General features: G+C 42.6%; 2 protein-coding genes and 1 pseudogene across 3 annotated transcripts in view; 1 reads left to right on the forward strand and 2 right to left on the reverse strand.

The window, feature by feature from the left end:
- The window catches only part of LOC106568848 (ephrin type-B receptor 1), a 296,528-nt gene that overhangs the window by 125,247 nt on the left and 155,986 nt on the right, over positions 1-15,295 (forward strand). For both annotated transcript variants that reach the window (XM_045694009.2, XM_045694010.2), the window contains exon 3: positions 13,989-14,670. In XM_045694009.2, the coding sequence (XP_045549965.1) occupies positions 13,989-14,670 (682 nt within the window). The remainder of the gene's footprint in view (positions 1-13,988; positions 14,671-15,295) is intronic.
- LOC145860334 (general transcription factor II-I repeat domain-containing protein 2 pseudogene) lies at positions 1,073-3,244 on the reverse strand (annotated as a pseudogene).
- Positions 5,703-12,419, reverse strand: LOC106568851 (uncharacterized). The gene is made up of 2 exons (XM_045694011.2): positions 12,279-12,419; positions 5,703-8,149 (listed from the first exon to the last, which is right to left on the reverse strand). Exons 1-2 carry the CDS (start codon positions 12,417-12,419, stop codon positions 7,253-7,255), a joined length of 1,038 nt encoding a protein of 345 aa, XP_045549967.2. The 3' UTR covers positions 5,703-7,252.

Here is a 15,295-nt window from a genome sequence, read left to right on the forward strand (position 1 = left end):
GGAGACTAGTCGGGATCAAGGAAAAGATGAACGGAGCAAAGTACAGAGAGATTGTTGATGAAAACCTGCTCCAGAGTGCTCAGGACCTCATACTGGGGCAAAGGTTCACCTTCCAACAGGACAACGACCCGAAGCACACAGCCAAGACAATTCAGGAGCGGCTTCGGGACAAGTCTCTGAATGTCCTTGAGTGGCCCAGCCAGAGCCCGGACTTGAACCCGATTGAACAACTCTGGAGAGACCTGAAAATACCTGTGCAGCGATGCTCCCCATCCAGCCTGTCAGAGGTTGAGAGGATCTGCAGAGAAGAAGCTCAAGCTTCTTGTAGCATCATACCCAAGAAGAGTCGAGGCTGTAATCGCTGCCAAAGGTGCTTCAACAAAGTACTGAGTAAAGGGTCTGAATACTTAGGTAAATGGCATATTTTTGTTTTTTGTTTTAATACATTCGCAAAAATAAAATAAAAAACATTTTTTGCTTTGTCATTATGGGGCATTGTGTGAAGATTGATGAGAGAAAAAACATTTTAATCCATTTTAGAATAAGGCTGTAACGTATCAACATGTGCAAAAAGTCAAGGGGTCTGAATACTTTCCGAATGCATTGTATATAAAAGTACCCATTCAAATTAGTGTATTCAGCTATTTCAGCCACAACCGTTGCTGACAGGTGTATAAATTTGAGCACACAGCTATGCAATCTCCATAGACAAACTGAAGCACTCAGTGACATTCAACATGGTATCATCATAGAATACCACCTTTTCAACAAGTCAGTTCATCAAATTTCATACAATGCCATTCTAGACCAGGGGTGTCAAACTCAAATACCCAGTGGGCCAAAATGTAAAACCTGAACAAAGTCGCGGGCCAACATTGAACAAATGAACCTTTTAATATGGACCCAAACAAGTTTTGCTTTAACATTGAATATGGAACAAGCATCGCTTATTACCATACAATATATAATTTAATAGTGGAGACATGCAAAATCGAATTTCAAATGAAAAAACACATCAATGGCATTCATTTATTAAATAAATAAAATTTAAATAAAAATCGTATGCCTCTTTTCTATTTACAGCCTTCTGATTTAAATACCAAAAAACTTTTTCCACTGGCTAATAATTTTACAAATAAAATGATAATAAATCAATCAACCATTCAAGCCCATGCCTTGTAGCAAGAAAAAGTGCACAAAGAAAACGTTAATTATTGCACACTGATCTAATCTGATGTGCCCAAGCCAGATACCTGGCATCTCTTCTTGGATGCTAGTTCATCAATGTCTGGGCTCAGGCTCTGAGCTGAAGAAATCCTCAGTATCGAGCGAAGGTGTTCATCAGTCAGACGTCTCCTGTGAGTTGTTTTGGTCATCTTCATCGAGGAGAAAAGTTGCTCGCATAGATAAGTGCTGCCGAACATGGAGAACATCTGAGCAGCTTGGGTGTGGAGCTGAGGCATTGTGTCAGGGATGAACCGTGGAAACTGTGCGGCGCCCACAGCATCATACTTTGACTTCAGCGTGTCGTTGCCCTGGAGTTCAATCAGCTCCATTTGGATGTTGGTTGGTGCATTTTCCACATCAACTGCGAAGGGATTACTAAGCAGTTCAAACCTACATTTCTGGACATCGAAGTCGGCAAATCGCCGGCTAAATTCAGCGGCGAGAACACTGAGTTTTTCAGCAAACTGTGCGCATGGGAACACGGCGGTAGAGATCTGCGCTTTTATGGTTTGGCAGCAGGGAAAATGGCAAGGGTTTCCTTGCAGCATCTGATTCTCCCACAGGCACAGTTTAGTTTTAAAGGCCCTCACTGGAGCGTACATGTCTGTGATGATGCGCCCCCGCCCCTGAAGCTGCAGGTTCAGCGCATCGAGATGGCTCGAGATGTCACAGAGAAAGGCCAGCTCACACAGAAACTTTTGCTCCTGGAGCTCTGCTGTATCCTTCCCTTTGGTTTCCAGGAATTGACATATTTCCTCACGCAGCTCGAAACATCTGTTCAGTACTTTTCCTCTGCTTAGCCATCTCACCTCTGTGTGATACGGCACGTCTGCGTATTCCGAACCACACTCCTCTAGAAAATTTTTAAACTGGCGGTGATTCAGACTTTTGGCTCTTATAAAGTTAACTACCTGTGTTACTGTGGTCATAACATGTTCCATCTTTAGGGCTTTGGCACACAGTGATTCCTGATGTATGATGCAGTGGTAAACAGTTAGCTCACCTGCACAGTTCTCTTCCTGCATCTTCTCCCGAACCATGCCCACCAGTCCACTCTTTTTACCGCACATCGCTGGCGCACCATCTGTCGTTAATCCAACGAGTTTATCCCACGGCAGCTTTATTTCAGTTACACATTTGGAAACCTCCTCAAAGATTTCCTTTCCTGTGGTTGTGCCATGCATTGATTTGAATCCCAATAGCTCCTCTGTAACACACAGATTTGAGTCCACTCCACGGATGAAGACTGACAGCTGAGCAGTATCAGATGCGTCGCAGCTCTCATCCACAGCGAGGGAGAACGCAACAAAATCTTTTCCCTTTTCCATCAGCTGGTCATACAGATTGGTGGCAAGATCACATGTGCGATCAGCTACTGTGTTCCTGCTCAGGCTCACGTTTGAAAATGCTTGCTTTTTCTCTGGACATACGAGGTCACAAACTTTCATCATGCACTTTTTCACGAACTCTCCATCATTAAAGGGCCGGGCTGATTTTGCGATCTCTGCTGCCACTATATAACTAGCCTTTACAGCAGCCTCACTTTGTGATGTGGCTTTTTTGAACATATTCTGTTGTGAAACCAAACTTCTTTTCATCTCCTCTACTTTCTGGCTCCTTTGAGTCATGTCCAGGTCCTTGTATTTGTCATGGTGTTTCGTTTCATAGTGTCGTCTAATGTTGTACTCCTTACTTACAGCCACGTTGACTCCACAAACAAGACAAACAGGTTTGTCTTTTACATATGTAAACAGATATTCTGCCTCCCACTTGTCCAGAAAGCTCCTGTTTTCTGCCTTTCTTTTCGCCATTTTTGGGAAGGGATAGCGCGCTGACAGTTGTAGCGTCTATGTTGCTATGACTACTGTCACAGAGGGGAGGGCGTTTCTGGGTCCTGTCCTGATTGGCACGCGAAAACAACAGCAGAGCATTATGGGATTCGTAGTATTAGCGGTGAATGCGCTGTATAATACCGGCGGGCCAGCTCTAGTAGTAATTTGGTATTGTCTCGCGGGCCAAATATAATTACCCCGAGGGCCAAATTTGGCCCGCGGGCCAGAGTTTGACACCCATGTTCTAGACCATTCTGTGATTCCAACTCTGTGGCAACAGTTTAGGGGAGGCCCTTTCCTGTTTCAGTATGACAATGCCCCTGTGCACAATGTGTGGTCCATACAGAAATGGTTTGTCGAGATCGGTGTGGAAGAACTTGACTGGTATGCACAGAGCCCTGACCTCAACCTTATTGAACACCTTTAGGATGAATTGGAACGCCGACTGCGAGCCAGGCCTAATCACCCAACATCAGTGTCCGACCTCACTAATGCTCTTGTGGCTGAATGGAACCCACAGCAATGTTCCAACATCTAGTGGAAAACCTTCCCAGAAGAGGGAAGGCTGTTATAGCAGCAAAGGGGGAACCAACTCCATATTCATGCCCATGATTTTATTCATGCCCATGATGTTCGATGAGCAGGTGTCCACATGCTTTTGGTCATGTAGTGTACCTGCATTAATATAACACTGTTAAATGACCATTTCACAGACCCAGTAACGATGAGCATCACATGACAAATCATTCCATATCAACTTAGGAGAGTGCTCAGCACAATGCTCCTCCCTATTCAGCATACCACCCTGCATCGCACTGCTGGCTTGCTTTTGATGGTTAACAGGGTGGGTCCTGTGCAGTCCCTGGATGGGAGACCAGATGCTGCTGGAAGTAGAGTTGGAGGGCCAGTAGGAGGCACTCTTTCCTCTGGTCTAAAGAAATAGCCCAGTGCAGTGATTGGGGACATTTTCCTGTGTAGGATGCCGTCTTTCAGATGGGATGTTAAACAGGTGTCCTAACTTTCTGTAGTCACTGAAGATCCCATGGCACATATCGCAAGACTAGGGGTGTTATGCCGCGTTCAAAACAACTGGAAACTGGGAACTGGGAACTCGGAAATCTCCGACTTCCGATTTCAGTGTGTTCACGACAGCTGGGAATTCTGAATAAAACAAGCTCCGACTAGGAAAACTAATTTGAACAGTCGTCCAAACTCGGAATTCCAACTCCGGAACTTGGGCCTCTTTCTAGAGCTCCAACTTTACATCCTGAAGATCACTGACGTCATAATTTGACCTCGTATTTTTCCAAGTTCCCATTTGTCTTGAAAGCGCCATTAACCCCGGTGTGCTGGCTAAATTCCTAATCTGACCCTCATACCATTATGGCTAACTAATCATCCCCAGCTTCCAATTTGTCTCATTCATCCCCCCTCCTCTCCCCTGTAACTATTCCCCAGCTCATTGCTGTAAATTAAAATGTGTTCTCAGTCAACTTACCTGGTAAAATCAGGGTAAAATCAATAAAAAATAACAATTCACGTTTTCCCATCCAATAGGCTGTGATCAGTGGGGTACTGTCCACCCATTTCCAGATCCCCCCTATGTCTTTGTCCGTCAGGCCAATCCAGACCTCCTTGTTGGGCCCAGTGAGAAATCTCTGCTCTTCTTTGCTGTTTATGATCACCAGGTCTGCTCCTCTCTCAATGCAGTCCTGTCTGCTCTCATCCTATAATTTGTCTTCAGAGGAGAGGTAATACCAACCAGTTTGTTTTAGATCAGACAAGATCTTCTGAAGCCAGACTCTCTCCCTCTATAACTGTTTTCTCGCTGTTGTCAGTTTGTTGTAGCTGGTCTGTGTCTGGTCTTTCTTCTTCTCCCAGTGTTCTACAACTCTTCTCTTTCTTTAGTCTGGTTGCTGTTTCTTGTGATAGAAACCCAGTTCTACGATCAGAGCCAGTAGGAGAACAAACAGCAACCCCAGACAAACTGCAGCAGCTCTGGGGGGTCTCCTACTTGAGTTATCTGAACTTAAGGGGTTAGCTCCTGGTCTGCCCTTAGAAGTGGCATCCTGATCGGTTTTGTCGCTCGAGTCCTGAGAGACGATGGCATTTTCATATATATATTCACATTTTTGCTCGCCCCTTTGTTACATAACTGGTCTATATTGGCATACTTATCCGCTGACATATCCATGTTCTACCACGGTCTCAACTACTATTACCAGATGATCTGCTAGAGAATCTGTTCAAATATGAAAGCTGTGTTGTGTGTAAGGAACATTTTATAGGTGTCTTACCACCAATAGGCGTGCCATATTAGGCAAACAATACAAAACCTTGTATGTGAATGGTTACTATGTAGGTGTGAATATAAGATTTCACAAGAATGAGGATGTGGCTGTGTTTGGGGTTTGGAGGTAGCAGATCTGGAATTGAATCTTCCTCTTTATGTTTATTTTAACAAAGAACCAGATTCCTTTATGTGTGTTTACATTGCCCCCCTCTATCCAATGTTAGTTTAGACATAACCACTGGTAGACAGGGAACTGTCATTTCAGGAAGTCAGTTTAGTCCGTTGAGTACTAGGCCTACTTGTTCTAATACTCTAGATGTAACATAGGGCTGCTACAACCCAAGGTGTGTTCATTTTTTATGACCAAAATCTTTAATGGCATTTTTCTTCATGCAACAAAGCAATTGAAGAGACAAATCAATCAATAATCAAGACAAATCAATCAGATAACAACAAATTAACAATACAAGCAAGCAACCTAAAAATACCAAACTAAAGTAGATCACATCACACTGGCAGGCAGAGTAAGATTCATTACATCCATCACGATAGCAATACACATAAACATAGGGGTATATAGGGTAACATTTCAAGGACCTCTGATGTGGCTATAGGTATTTCTTGCATTTTGCATAATATGTCTCCACATGCTTGCAAAGTTTTAAGTAAAAAGGCCTCCCAGGCTGTTAATGTCCTGAGGTGACAGTACCACATTGCTATATCTTTATCTGATGCTGTGTTAGATAGACATAGCCAGTGCTGGAAAACGTACCCATTTGTCATACTTGAGTAAAAGTACAGATGCCTTAATAGAAAATGACTCAAGTAAAAGTGAAAGTCACCCAGTAAAATTCTACTTCAGTAAAAGTCAAAAAGTATTTTGTTTTAAATATACTTAAGTATCAAAAGTAAATGTAATTGCCTAAATATACTTAAGTATCAAAAGTAGAAGTAAAATTATAAATCATTTCAAATTCCTTATATTAAGCAAACCGGACAGAACAATTTTCTTGTTTTTTAAATTTACTTATAGCCAGGGGCACACTCCAACACTCAGATATAATTTACAAACAAAGCATTTGTGTTTAGTGAGTCCGTCAGATCAGATGCAGTAGGGATGACTAGGGAGTTTCTCTTTAAGTGCGTGATTTAGACAATTTTCCTGTCCTGCTAAGCATTCGAAATGTTACAAGTACTTTTGGGTGTCAAGGAAATTGTATGGAGTAAAAGTACATTATTTTGTTTTGGAATGTAGTGGAGTAAAACTAAAAGTTGTCAAAAATATAAATAGTAAAGTAAAGTACAGATACCTCAAAAAACTAGTTGTTACTTTCAAGTATTTTTGCTTAAGTACTTTGCACCACTGGACACATCCACTGGTAGACAGGGAACTGTCTGTTCAGGGAGTCAGTTGAGTTAAGTGCCAACATGTCCGCCTAACCACCAGTTTGGGAACACAAATAGGAAGGAACAGTCTTTACATTTCAGAGTCATTTCTTTGAAGCTTCTTATCAAATTTCAAAATCATTTCCTTGCTCATATCAAAACTTCATGATAGAAGTTCAGGGAGCACATCTGGTACATACACATGCAATAAATTACAAGACTGTTAAAACCTGTTTGGCATAGGGGTTCCACTAGTGGAACGTTTCGAAAATAAAAAATAAATTATTACTAATATTTAACTTTCATATGGTTTGTCCTCGGGGTTTCGCCTGCCAAATAAGTTCTGTTATACTCACAGACATAATTGTAACAGTTTTAGAAACTTTAGAGTGTTGTCTATCCAAATCTACCAATATATGCATATCCTAGCTTCTGGGCCTGAGTAGCAGGCATTTTACTTTGGGCACAATTTTCATCCGGACGTGAAAATACCGCCCCCTATCCCAAACAGGTTTTAAACAATCTCACAGACCCAATTGTAATGATTTGCACATGAAATATCATTCCATATCCACCAAGTAACAATCTCAGCACAATCCTCCTCCCCATATTTTGGATCCCCACCACCATTATCAGGTTGTTTTCCCGTCCAATAGGCTGTGATCAGTGCGGTACCGTCCACCCATTTCCAGGTTCCCTCTCTGTCTTTGTCAGTCAGGCCAATCCAGACCTCCTTGTTAAGATTAGTGAGAAATGTCTGCTCGTCTTTGCTGTTTATGATCACCAGGTCTGCTCCTCTCTCAATGCAGTCCTGTCTGCTCTCATCCCAGGATTTTACCTCAGACGAGATGTAATACCAAGTTGACTGAAACAGCGTCCAGCCTTTAGGCCCAGCTTGTTTTAGGTCAGAAAAGCTCTTCTGAAGCCTGTCTCTCTCCGTCTTCAACTGGTCACTTTCCTTAGCCAGGTTATTGAAGCTGGTCTGTAGCTTGTCAATCTCCTTCTTCATGGTGTTGTAGCTGGTCTGTAGCTGGTCTGTCTCATTAGTCATGGTGTTGAAGCTGATCTGTAACTGGTCTTTTTTCTTAGACAGGTTGATGTTGCTGACTTTACAATCCTCAAACCCACTGGTGATATTCTTGTGGTAGAATCCCAGACCTACAATCCCAGCCAGTAGGAGAATGCACAGCATCCACAGACAAACTGCAGCAGCTCTTGAGGGTCTCCTACCTGAGTTATCGTAACTTAAGGGGGTAGCAACTGGTCTGCCCTTAGAGGTGGCATCCTTCTTGGTCTCTTCTCTTGAGTCCTGAGAGGCGATGGCATCTTTATAGATATTCTCATTTTTGCTCGCCTCTTTGTTACCTAACTGGTCCATATTGGCATACTTATCCGCTGACATCTCCATGTTCTACCACGGTCTCAACTACTATTACCAGACGATCGGCTACAGAATATGTTCTAGTATGAAGTTGCGTACTGAACATTTTATAGATGTCTTACCACCAATGGGCAGACAATAAAAAAAACTTGAATGTGATTGGCTACTAAATAGGTGTGAATGTAAGACTTCACAAGAATGAGGATGTGGCTATGTTTGGGATCTGCAAATTAATCTTCTTTATGCTGATTTTAACAAAGAAGCAGATTCCTAAATGTGCTATCGCTGTATCTCTCTGTCTGGAGCTGTAACCACTGCTAGACAGGGAACTTCCATGTCAGGTAATCAGTTGAGTCCAAATTAAATGTCCATACCCCTGCCACCTGTTTGTGAACTAATATAAAATGGTTTGGTTTTTTCAAAATGAATTGGTTCTGCAATAACCAGATTCCTTTATGTGTGTTACCATTGTCTCCCACCATCTGTTGCTATTTTAGACATAACCACTGGTAGACAGGAAACTGTCATTTCAGGAAGTCAGCTGTTTGTTGAGTACTAGGCCTACCTGTTGTAATAATCTAGATGTGACATTGGCTGCTACAACCCGAGGGGTGTTCATTTTTCATGTTTCATTATGCAACAAAGACAACAATCAATAATCAAGATAAATCAATCAGATAACAACAAATTAACAATACAAGCAAGCAACCTAAAAAATAGAAACAAACTAAATAACAAAGCCAGTTTTGTTAGATCACATCACACTGGCAGGCAGAGTAAGATCCATTATATCATGATAACAAGACACATGGACCAAGCGGCCAATACCTCCGGGGATACCCACGAATCAGACCAAACACACCAGGGGTTTGGGAAGTCAATGGGAGGGAGAAATTCTTCCTTAGTTGTTCATTTTCTCGACATCTAAATGCACAACTTAAATTGGAGCCTGTGTTGTAAGTAGCTGAACATGTCATGACTACAACTTTGTGGAAGTGACAAACACATTTTCATTATCGTCAAAAACGCTATATATTTTTATATCAAAGAGTGCCTTGATTTGATTGCTTGCACGTGCACATTTCAGCGCGACACAACCGTTAGACCTAATAATACGTTTATGCACATGAGCTTAGCTAGGTAATGTCACCATGACATCTTCTACAATTGCGTTCAGGGATTTCTATTGGAGAAGCAGTTCCTCTTAGTATACACTCTTTGGTTATAGGCTTTGGGTTTCTCAGGCAAGGTCATTAAACAGCTGTGGATCTCCTGAAAGTTTGGATGTGTAATACTTGTATGTGTGTGAGTTAACAAAAGGTCCCTAATGACATCCCTCTTTTCTAAAATAGCTAAGGGAGTTGTTGCTCAGTGCCCTGTCTCTTTCACCTTTCATGGCATTGTAGCCGTTCTTTATCTGGTCCTTCTCTGTCAACAGTTTGTTGTTGCTGGTCTGTAGCTCATTTTTCTATTTAGCCAGGTTGTTGAAACTGACCTGTACCTCGTCTATTTCTTTATACAGTTTTCTATTATTGGTAAGTAGGTATTTTCCCTCTCTGTAGCTGCTCTCTCTCTTCAGCCAGGTTTCTGTTGCTTGTCTTTAGTCTCTTTCATGTTTCATGGGGCTATAGCTGTTCTGTAATTGTGACCGACCGGTTCAATTCGGGTCTATGTACTGTAGCAAAATTGGAAATTTTGTTTTTTACATTGGATAAAAGTAGAGACTCGAAAATTGTATAGCATACACTGCTGTTGAGGAACAATGGGAAAGTCATTCTGCTTTGAAAGTTCAGCGCGGGCCCCCTCCGGCTCGGCCCAGGCGCTCATTACCTGTCACCATCGTTACGCACACCTGTGCGTCATTAGACTCACCTGGACTCCATCACTTCCCAGATTATCTTCCCTATATATGTCACTCCCTTTGGTTCCTTCCCCAGGCGTCATTGTTTCTGTTTCAGTTTCGTGTCAGTGCGTTGTTCGTGTTTCTTGTTTTGTATTATGTTTTCATTTATTTATTAAATGATTCACTCCCTGAACTTGCTTCCCGACTCCCAGCGCACACGTTACAGAATGACGCCTCACCAAAGGGAAGCATCAGGGAGTTTTTTCTTGTTTTTGTGTTGGAGGTGTTGTCAGGTCTGGGTGTCAGAACCGGAGCTACTCAGCTAGTTCGTCAGATTCCCATGCCTCGGCGGGTTCAACAGGTTCCCCTGCCTTAGCTGGCTCGACGGGTTTCCATATCTCAGCGGGATCGATAGGCTCCCTTGCCTCAGCTGGGTGAACAGGTTCCCGTGCCTCGACCAAGGTAACCGGGGAGGTCTCAGCCGGCTCATCAGGCTCTCACGTCTCTCACGCCTCTCATGCCTCAGCCAGTTCGTCAGGTTCCCACGCATAAGCAGGGGAATCCGGTCTGCTCCTGAACCCCGGGATCATCCCTTTGGTTGTTGTCCTGCGGCTGGAGCCGAACGCACCGGGGAGGGGGTACCGTCACATATGCTCTCTCCGGCACTCTAGGTTGCCATGCTCCCACATCTCAGCCAGACTGACAGGTTTCCCGCGCCTCAGCAGAGGTTACCGGTCCGCTCCTGATCCCCGGGATCGTTATTTTGGTCGCTGTCCTGCGGCCGGAGCCGCGCGTTGGGGAGGGGGTACTGTCACGTGTGCTCCCACTCCGGCCTCTAGGTCACCAGGCTGCTCATTATGGCACGCACCTGTCACCATCGTTACGCGCACCTGTGCGTCATTAGACTCACCTGGACTCCATCACTTCCCTGATTACCTTCCCTATATATGTCACTCCCTTTGGTTCCTTCCCCAGGCGTCATTGTTTCAGTTTCGTGTTTGTGCGTTGTTCGTGTTTCTTGTTTTGTATTATGTTTTCATTTATTTATTAAATGATTCACTCCCTGAACTTGCTTCCCGACTCCCAGTGCACACATTACAGTTTATAAACTTGTAACCCCATTTTAGGGAAAATGGCCTTAGAATGTTTTGGTACACCTACTGGAGAGAGAGAGAGATCTTCTTTGTCTACATTCATTCAGAATCATTCACACCTTCTTAAGCCTTAGCCCCACCCATCTCCTTAAGGATTCACATGTGAGGCCATGTGCTAAACAGAGCGAGTAAGGTAGTGTAGTGTAGTAAACAACCAAAGATTTCAAGAATAAATGTGGTGAAAGTAGTAGCAAACATACACTTTATTTAGTCCTTGGCCTATATCCTAATCTGACTTTGGTGCGGGTCATGTTGTTCTTCATATTACCGTCTCTGGTAAACACACACTATATAAAATAAAATCTAAGTTTATTTGTCACATGCACAGTATACAGAAGGTGTAAACAGTACAGTGAAATGGATACTTGCATATTTGCATAGTAGCAATATCAAAAATAGAAAGTGTCCAGATAAATACTGTACACATAGTTAATAGTTATTAGATGATTCTTACCCAGACACACGTGTCTAAATTGATGGGTCATGTGAAATAAATACTATAACTACACCACAGCCACATCTAGCTAAGTGGATGGGTCACTATTGTCCAGACATGTTCATGAAATACAATAGATGACCGTAATCACCCTAGACCCACCTGGCTAACTTGATGGTCCATCTAATCATCTGGTAAAGTGGAGTCTTTTGTTTAGACATGTTGCTAGCTAGTTAGCTAAACAATTCACCTAATGGTGCTTCAAGACAAATGGGAACATGGAAAAATATGAGGTCCAATCATAACGTCAATGATCTTCAGGTCGGAAAGTCGGGGCTTTAGAAAGATAGCCCAGTTCACGAGTGGGAATTCTGAGTTGGATGACCGTTCAAAAGGATTTTTCCCAGTCTGTGCAACTTTTTTTCGGAGTACCCAGTTGTCTTGAATGCACTGAAGTCAGAAGTCGGGGATTTCCATATAACAATTTTATTTGTATTTACAGATGGCATACAAGTTTGTTATTAAGGCACGTGAAAGTTCACATGTTCCAGGAGGTATTTCAAAAAACACATTTCTATTAAAAAATGTTTAGGTTCAAATGATGTAGTGACATGCGGCATATGCCTAGTTTCCTGAAACGAGTCACAATTGGCTTCTCTCCTTTGCCAGGTTGTTATAACTGGTCTATAACTATTATCTCTCTTTTGTCAGGTTGTTGTTGGATGCTTTATAATCTTCAAACTCACTGATGTCTTTGTTGTGGTAGAAACACAGACCTATGATCCCAGCCAGTAGGAGAACACACAGCAGCGCCAGACACACTGCAGCAGCTCTGAAGGGTCTCATCCCTGAGCTCTCAGAGCCCATGCTCCTGTCATCGATCTATATTTTTTTGGGAGTAATAAATAATTTGCCAGTAACCCTGCAAAAAGTAATTCATAAACCTTTTACCCATGCGCCTGTCATCAATGTCAATTTTTTTTTTGGAATAACAATTTTTGACAGTAACTCTCCAAAAGGTAATTCATAAACATTTTTAATTTCCATACGTACTAGGACGCTAAGTGTTTGTTTCTTGGGCTTCAGGAATGTGACCGAAAAGGTGACAAATATCAAATAAACTGATTGAAAGTATAAGGGAGTAAGATATCAGTGAACAAATGCCATGGTCAAGGCTACAATGGCGCCAGTGCAATTAGTGGATCTTACTCAGATGTTCAAAAGCGCATATTAGACAGAGATCCTAATTCTTCTTTGGTAGTTCTTTATGAGTTTTAGTTGAGAAAACGATCTCTCTGCAGAAGCAACAGTTCCAGGGATGGCAAAAACAGCAACATCAGGGAAACTGGGCAGAAGGGAGTTTCGCATCAAATACAGCAGTTCTGTAACATCTTTCATTGAGCCTCTCATTGTCCTCAATTGCTGGCCTCAACACGCATTAACTGTATAGGAAGCTCTGGGGAAAGGTTGTCTGGATACTGGACAGTGAACTTCGACCTTGCGGATGTGTTCCAGAGAAACTGCATTACTCAGTGGCTCTCTACCAGTGGCTCTTTAAGACATAACCACTGGTAGAAAGGGAACTGTCATTTTAGGAAGTCATTTGAGTCCAAATTAACTTTACATATCCCTGCCACAAGTTTGTTTTCAAAATTCAGAGTTAATTTATCTTCAGCTGCTTCGAATTTACTGATAGTTTCATTGTTTATATCTAAACTTCATGTTATTTTTCCATACCTTTTGCAAAGCCGGAAAAAGATAATATTAATACATACACTACCAGTAAAAAGTTGGGACACACCTACTCATTCAAGGGTTTTTCTTTATTTTTACAATTTTCTAAATTGTAGAATAATAGTGAAGATATCAAATCTATGAAATAACACATATGGAATTATGTACTAAACAAAAAAGTCTTCAACAAATCAAAATATATGTTATATTTGAGATTCTTCAATGTAGCCACCCTTTGCCTTGATGATAGCTTTGCACACTCTTGGCATTATCTCAACCAGCTTCACCTTGAATGCTTTTCCAACAGTCTTGAAGGAGTTCCCACATATGCTGGTTGGCTACTGTGAAGAATCTAAAATCTAAAGTATATTTTGATTTGTTTAACACTTTTTCGGTTACTACATGATTCCATATGTGTTATTTTATAGTTTTGATGTCTTCACTATTATTCTACAATGTAGAAAATATTAAAAATGTAAAAAAAATCTTGAATGAGCACGTGTGTCGAACATTTCGACGGGTACTGTATATGGTTTCAGAAATGTGTTTACATAAAGAGTTGAAGTGATACTAGCTGAGCGTCCCTCTCTTTTGGCATTGTAGTGTCAAAAACTCTTCATAGCTGTGTTTGTGACTTTTCAAGATACTGTGTGTTTCTAATCATCCCCCCTCTCTCTGGTCTCTACTTTGTTTGTCTCACAGTGGGAGGAGGTGAGCGGCTACGATGAGAACCTTAACACCATACGGACCTATCAGGTGTGCAACGTGTTTGAGCCCAGCCAAAACAACTGGCTCCTCACCACCTTCATCGACCGACGTGGCGCTCAGAGGATCTACGTGGAGATGCGCTTCACCGTGCGTGACTGCAGCTCCATCCCCAATGTCCCCGGCTCCTGCAAGGAGACCTTCAACCTTTACTACTACGAGACGGACTCGGTTATCGCCACCAAAGGAACCGCCTTCTGGATGGAAGCCCCCTACCTAAAGGTTGACACCATCGCGGCTGACGAGAGCTTCTCCCAGGTGGACTTCGGCGGACGGTTGATGAAGGTCAACACGGAGGTTCGGAGCTTTGGCCCGCTCTCGAAGAACGGGTTCTACCTGGCGTTTCAGGACTATGGTGCCTGCATGTCGCTGCTCTCGGTCAGAGTGTTTTATAAGAAGTGCCCCAGTGTGGTGCAGAACTTCGCCATCTTCCCAGAGACAATGACAGGGGCTGAGAGCACCTCGCTGGTAATTGCTAGAGGGATCTGCATCCCGAATTCAGAGGAGGTGGACGTGCCCATAAAGCTGTACTGCAATGGAGATGGCGAGTGGATGGTTCCTATCGGGAGCTGCACCTGCAAGGCCGGGTTCGAGACTGATAACGGGAACGTCTGCCGAGGTAAGGAGAAAAAACTGTCCATAACCATATAAATGTTGTATTTTTAGGTGTTAGTTTTACTGTTCATCACCATTCCAACAACCCAATGGAAAATCCCAGAACCGTGAAATAACCATATTTGGTTTGCTGTGGAATCAATTTCCCTGGATTTATTCTGAATGTGTAGCTGTTTCAACACAAACGGTGCACCGTTTGTGTTGAACCTCAGTCCCAGACATGAGAGTTGTAAATAATTCATTGTCTTTCATATTTTAACGCTCCAACATGACTGAAGACTTGCAGTCGATCTAATCACACAGGTTCTACGGGATTTGTTCTATTTTAGGTGCGGTAGGTGCATAAGAAGACATCATCTTTATCTTTATTGTAACAGCCCACTGCCGATTTCATAGCTCTCTTTCCTGACAATGCTTTGTTGAGCGTGCAGTATTGATTGTGTTTCATATATTTTGCAGAATGCGGTGCACCGTAGTTCTCCTTTGATTACATACATCTCAAGCATGATAGAGAGGCACATTATCATTGATTCCTAATCTGTTGAGATGGCGAGGTCTGCTGTACTACAGATGCTGAGTGATGTACGGTAGTGTATCATTCAATAATGTAAAACCGCATGTTTGATTTT

Source organism: Salmo salar, chromosome 14 (assembly GCF_965601325.2).
Source record: "Salmo salar chromosome 14, fSalSal1, whole genome shotgun sequence".
Lineage (NCBI taxonomy): Eukaryota > Metazoa > Chordata > Actinopteri > Salmoniformes > Salmonidae > Salmo > Salmo salar.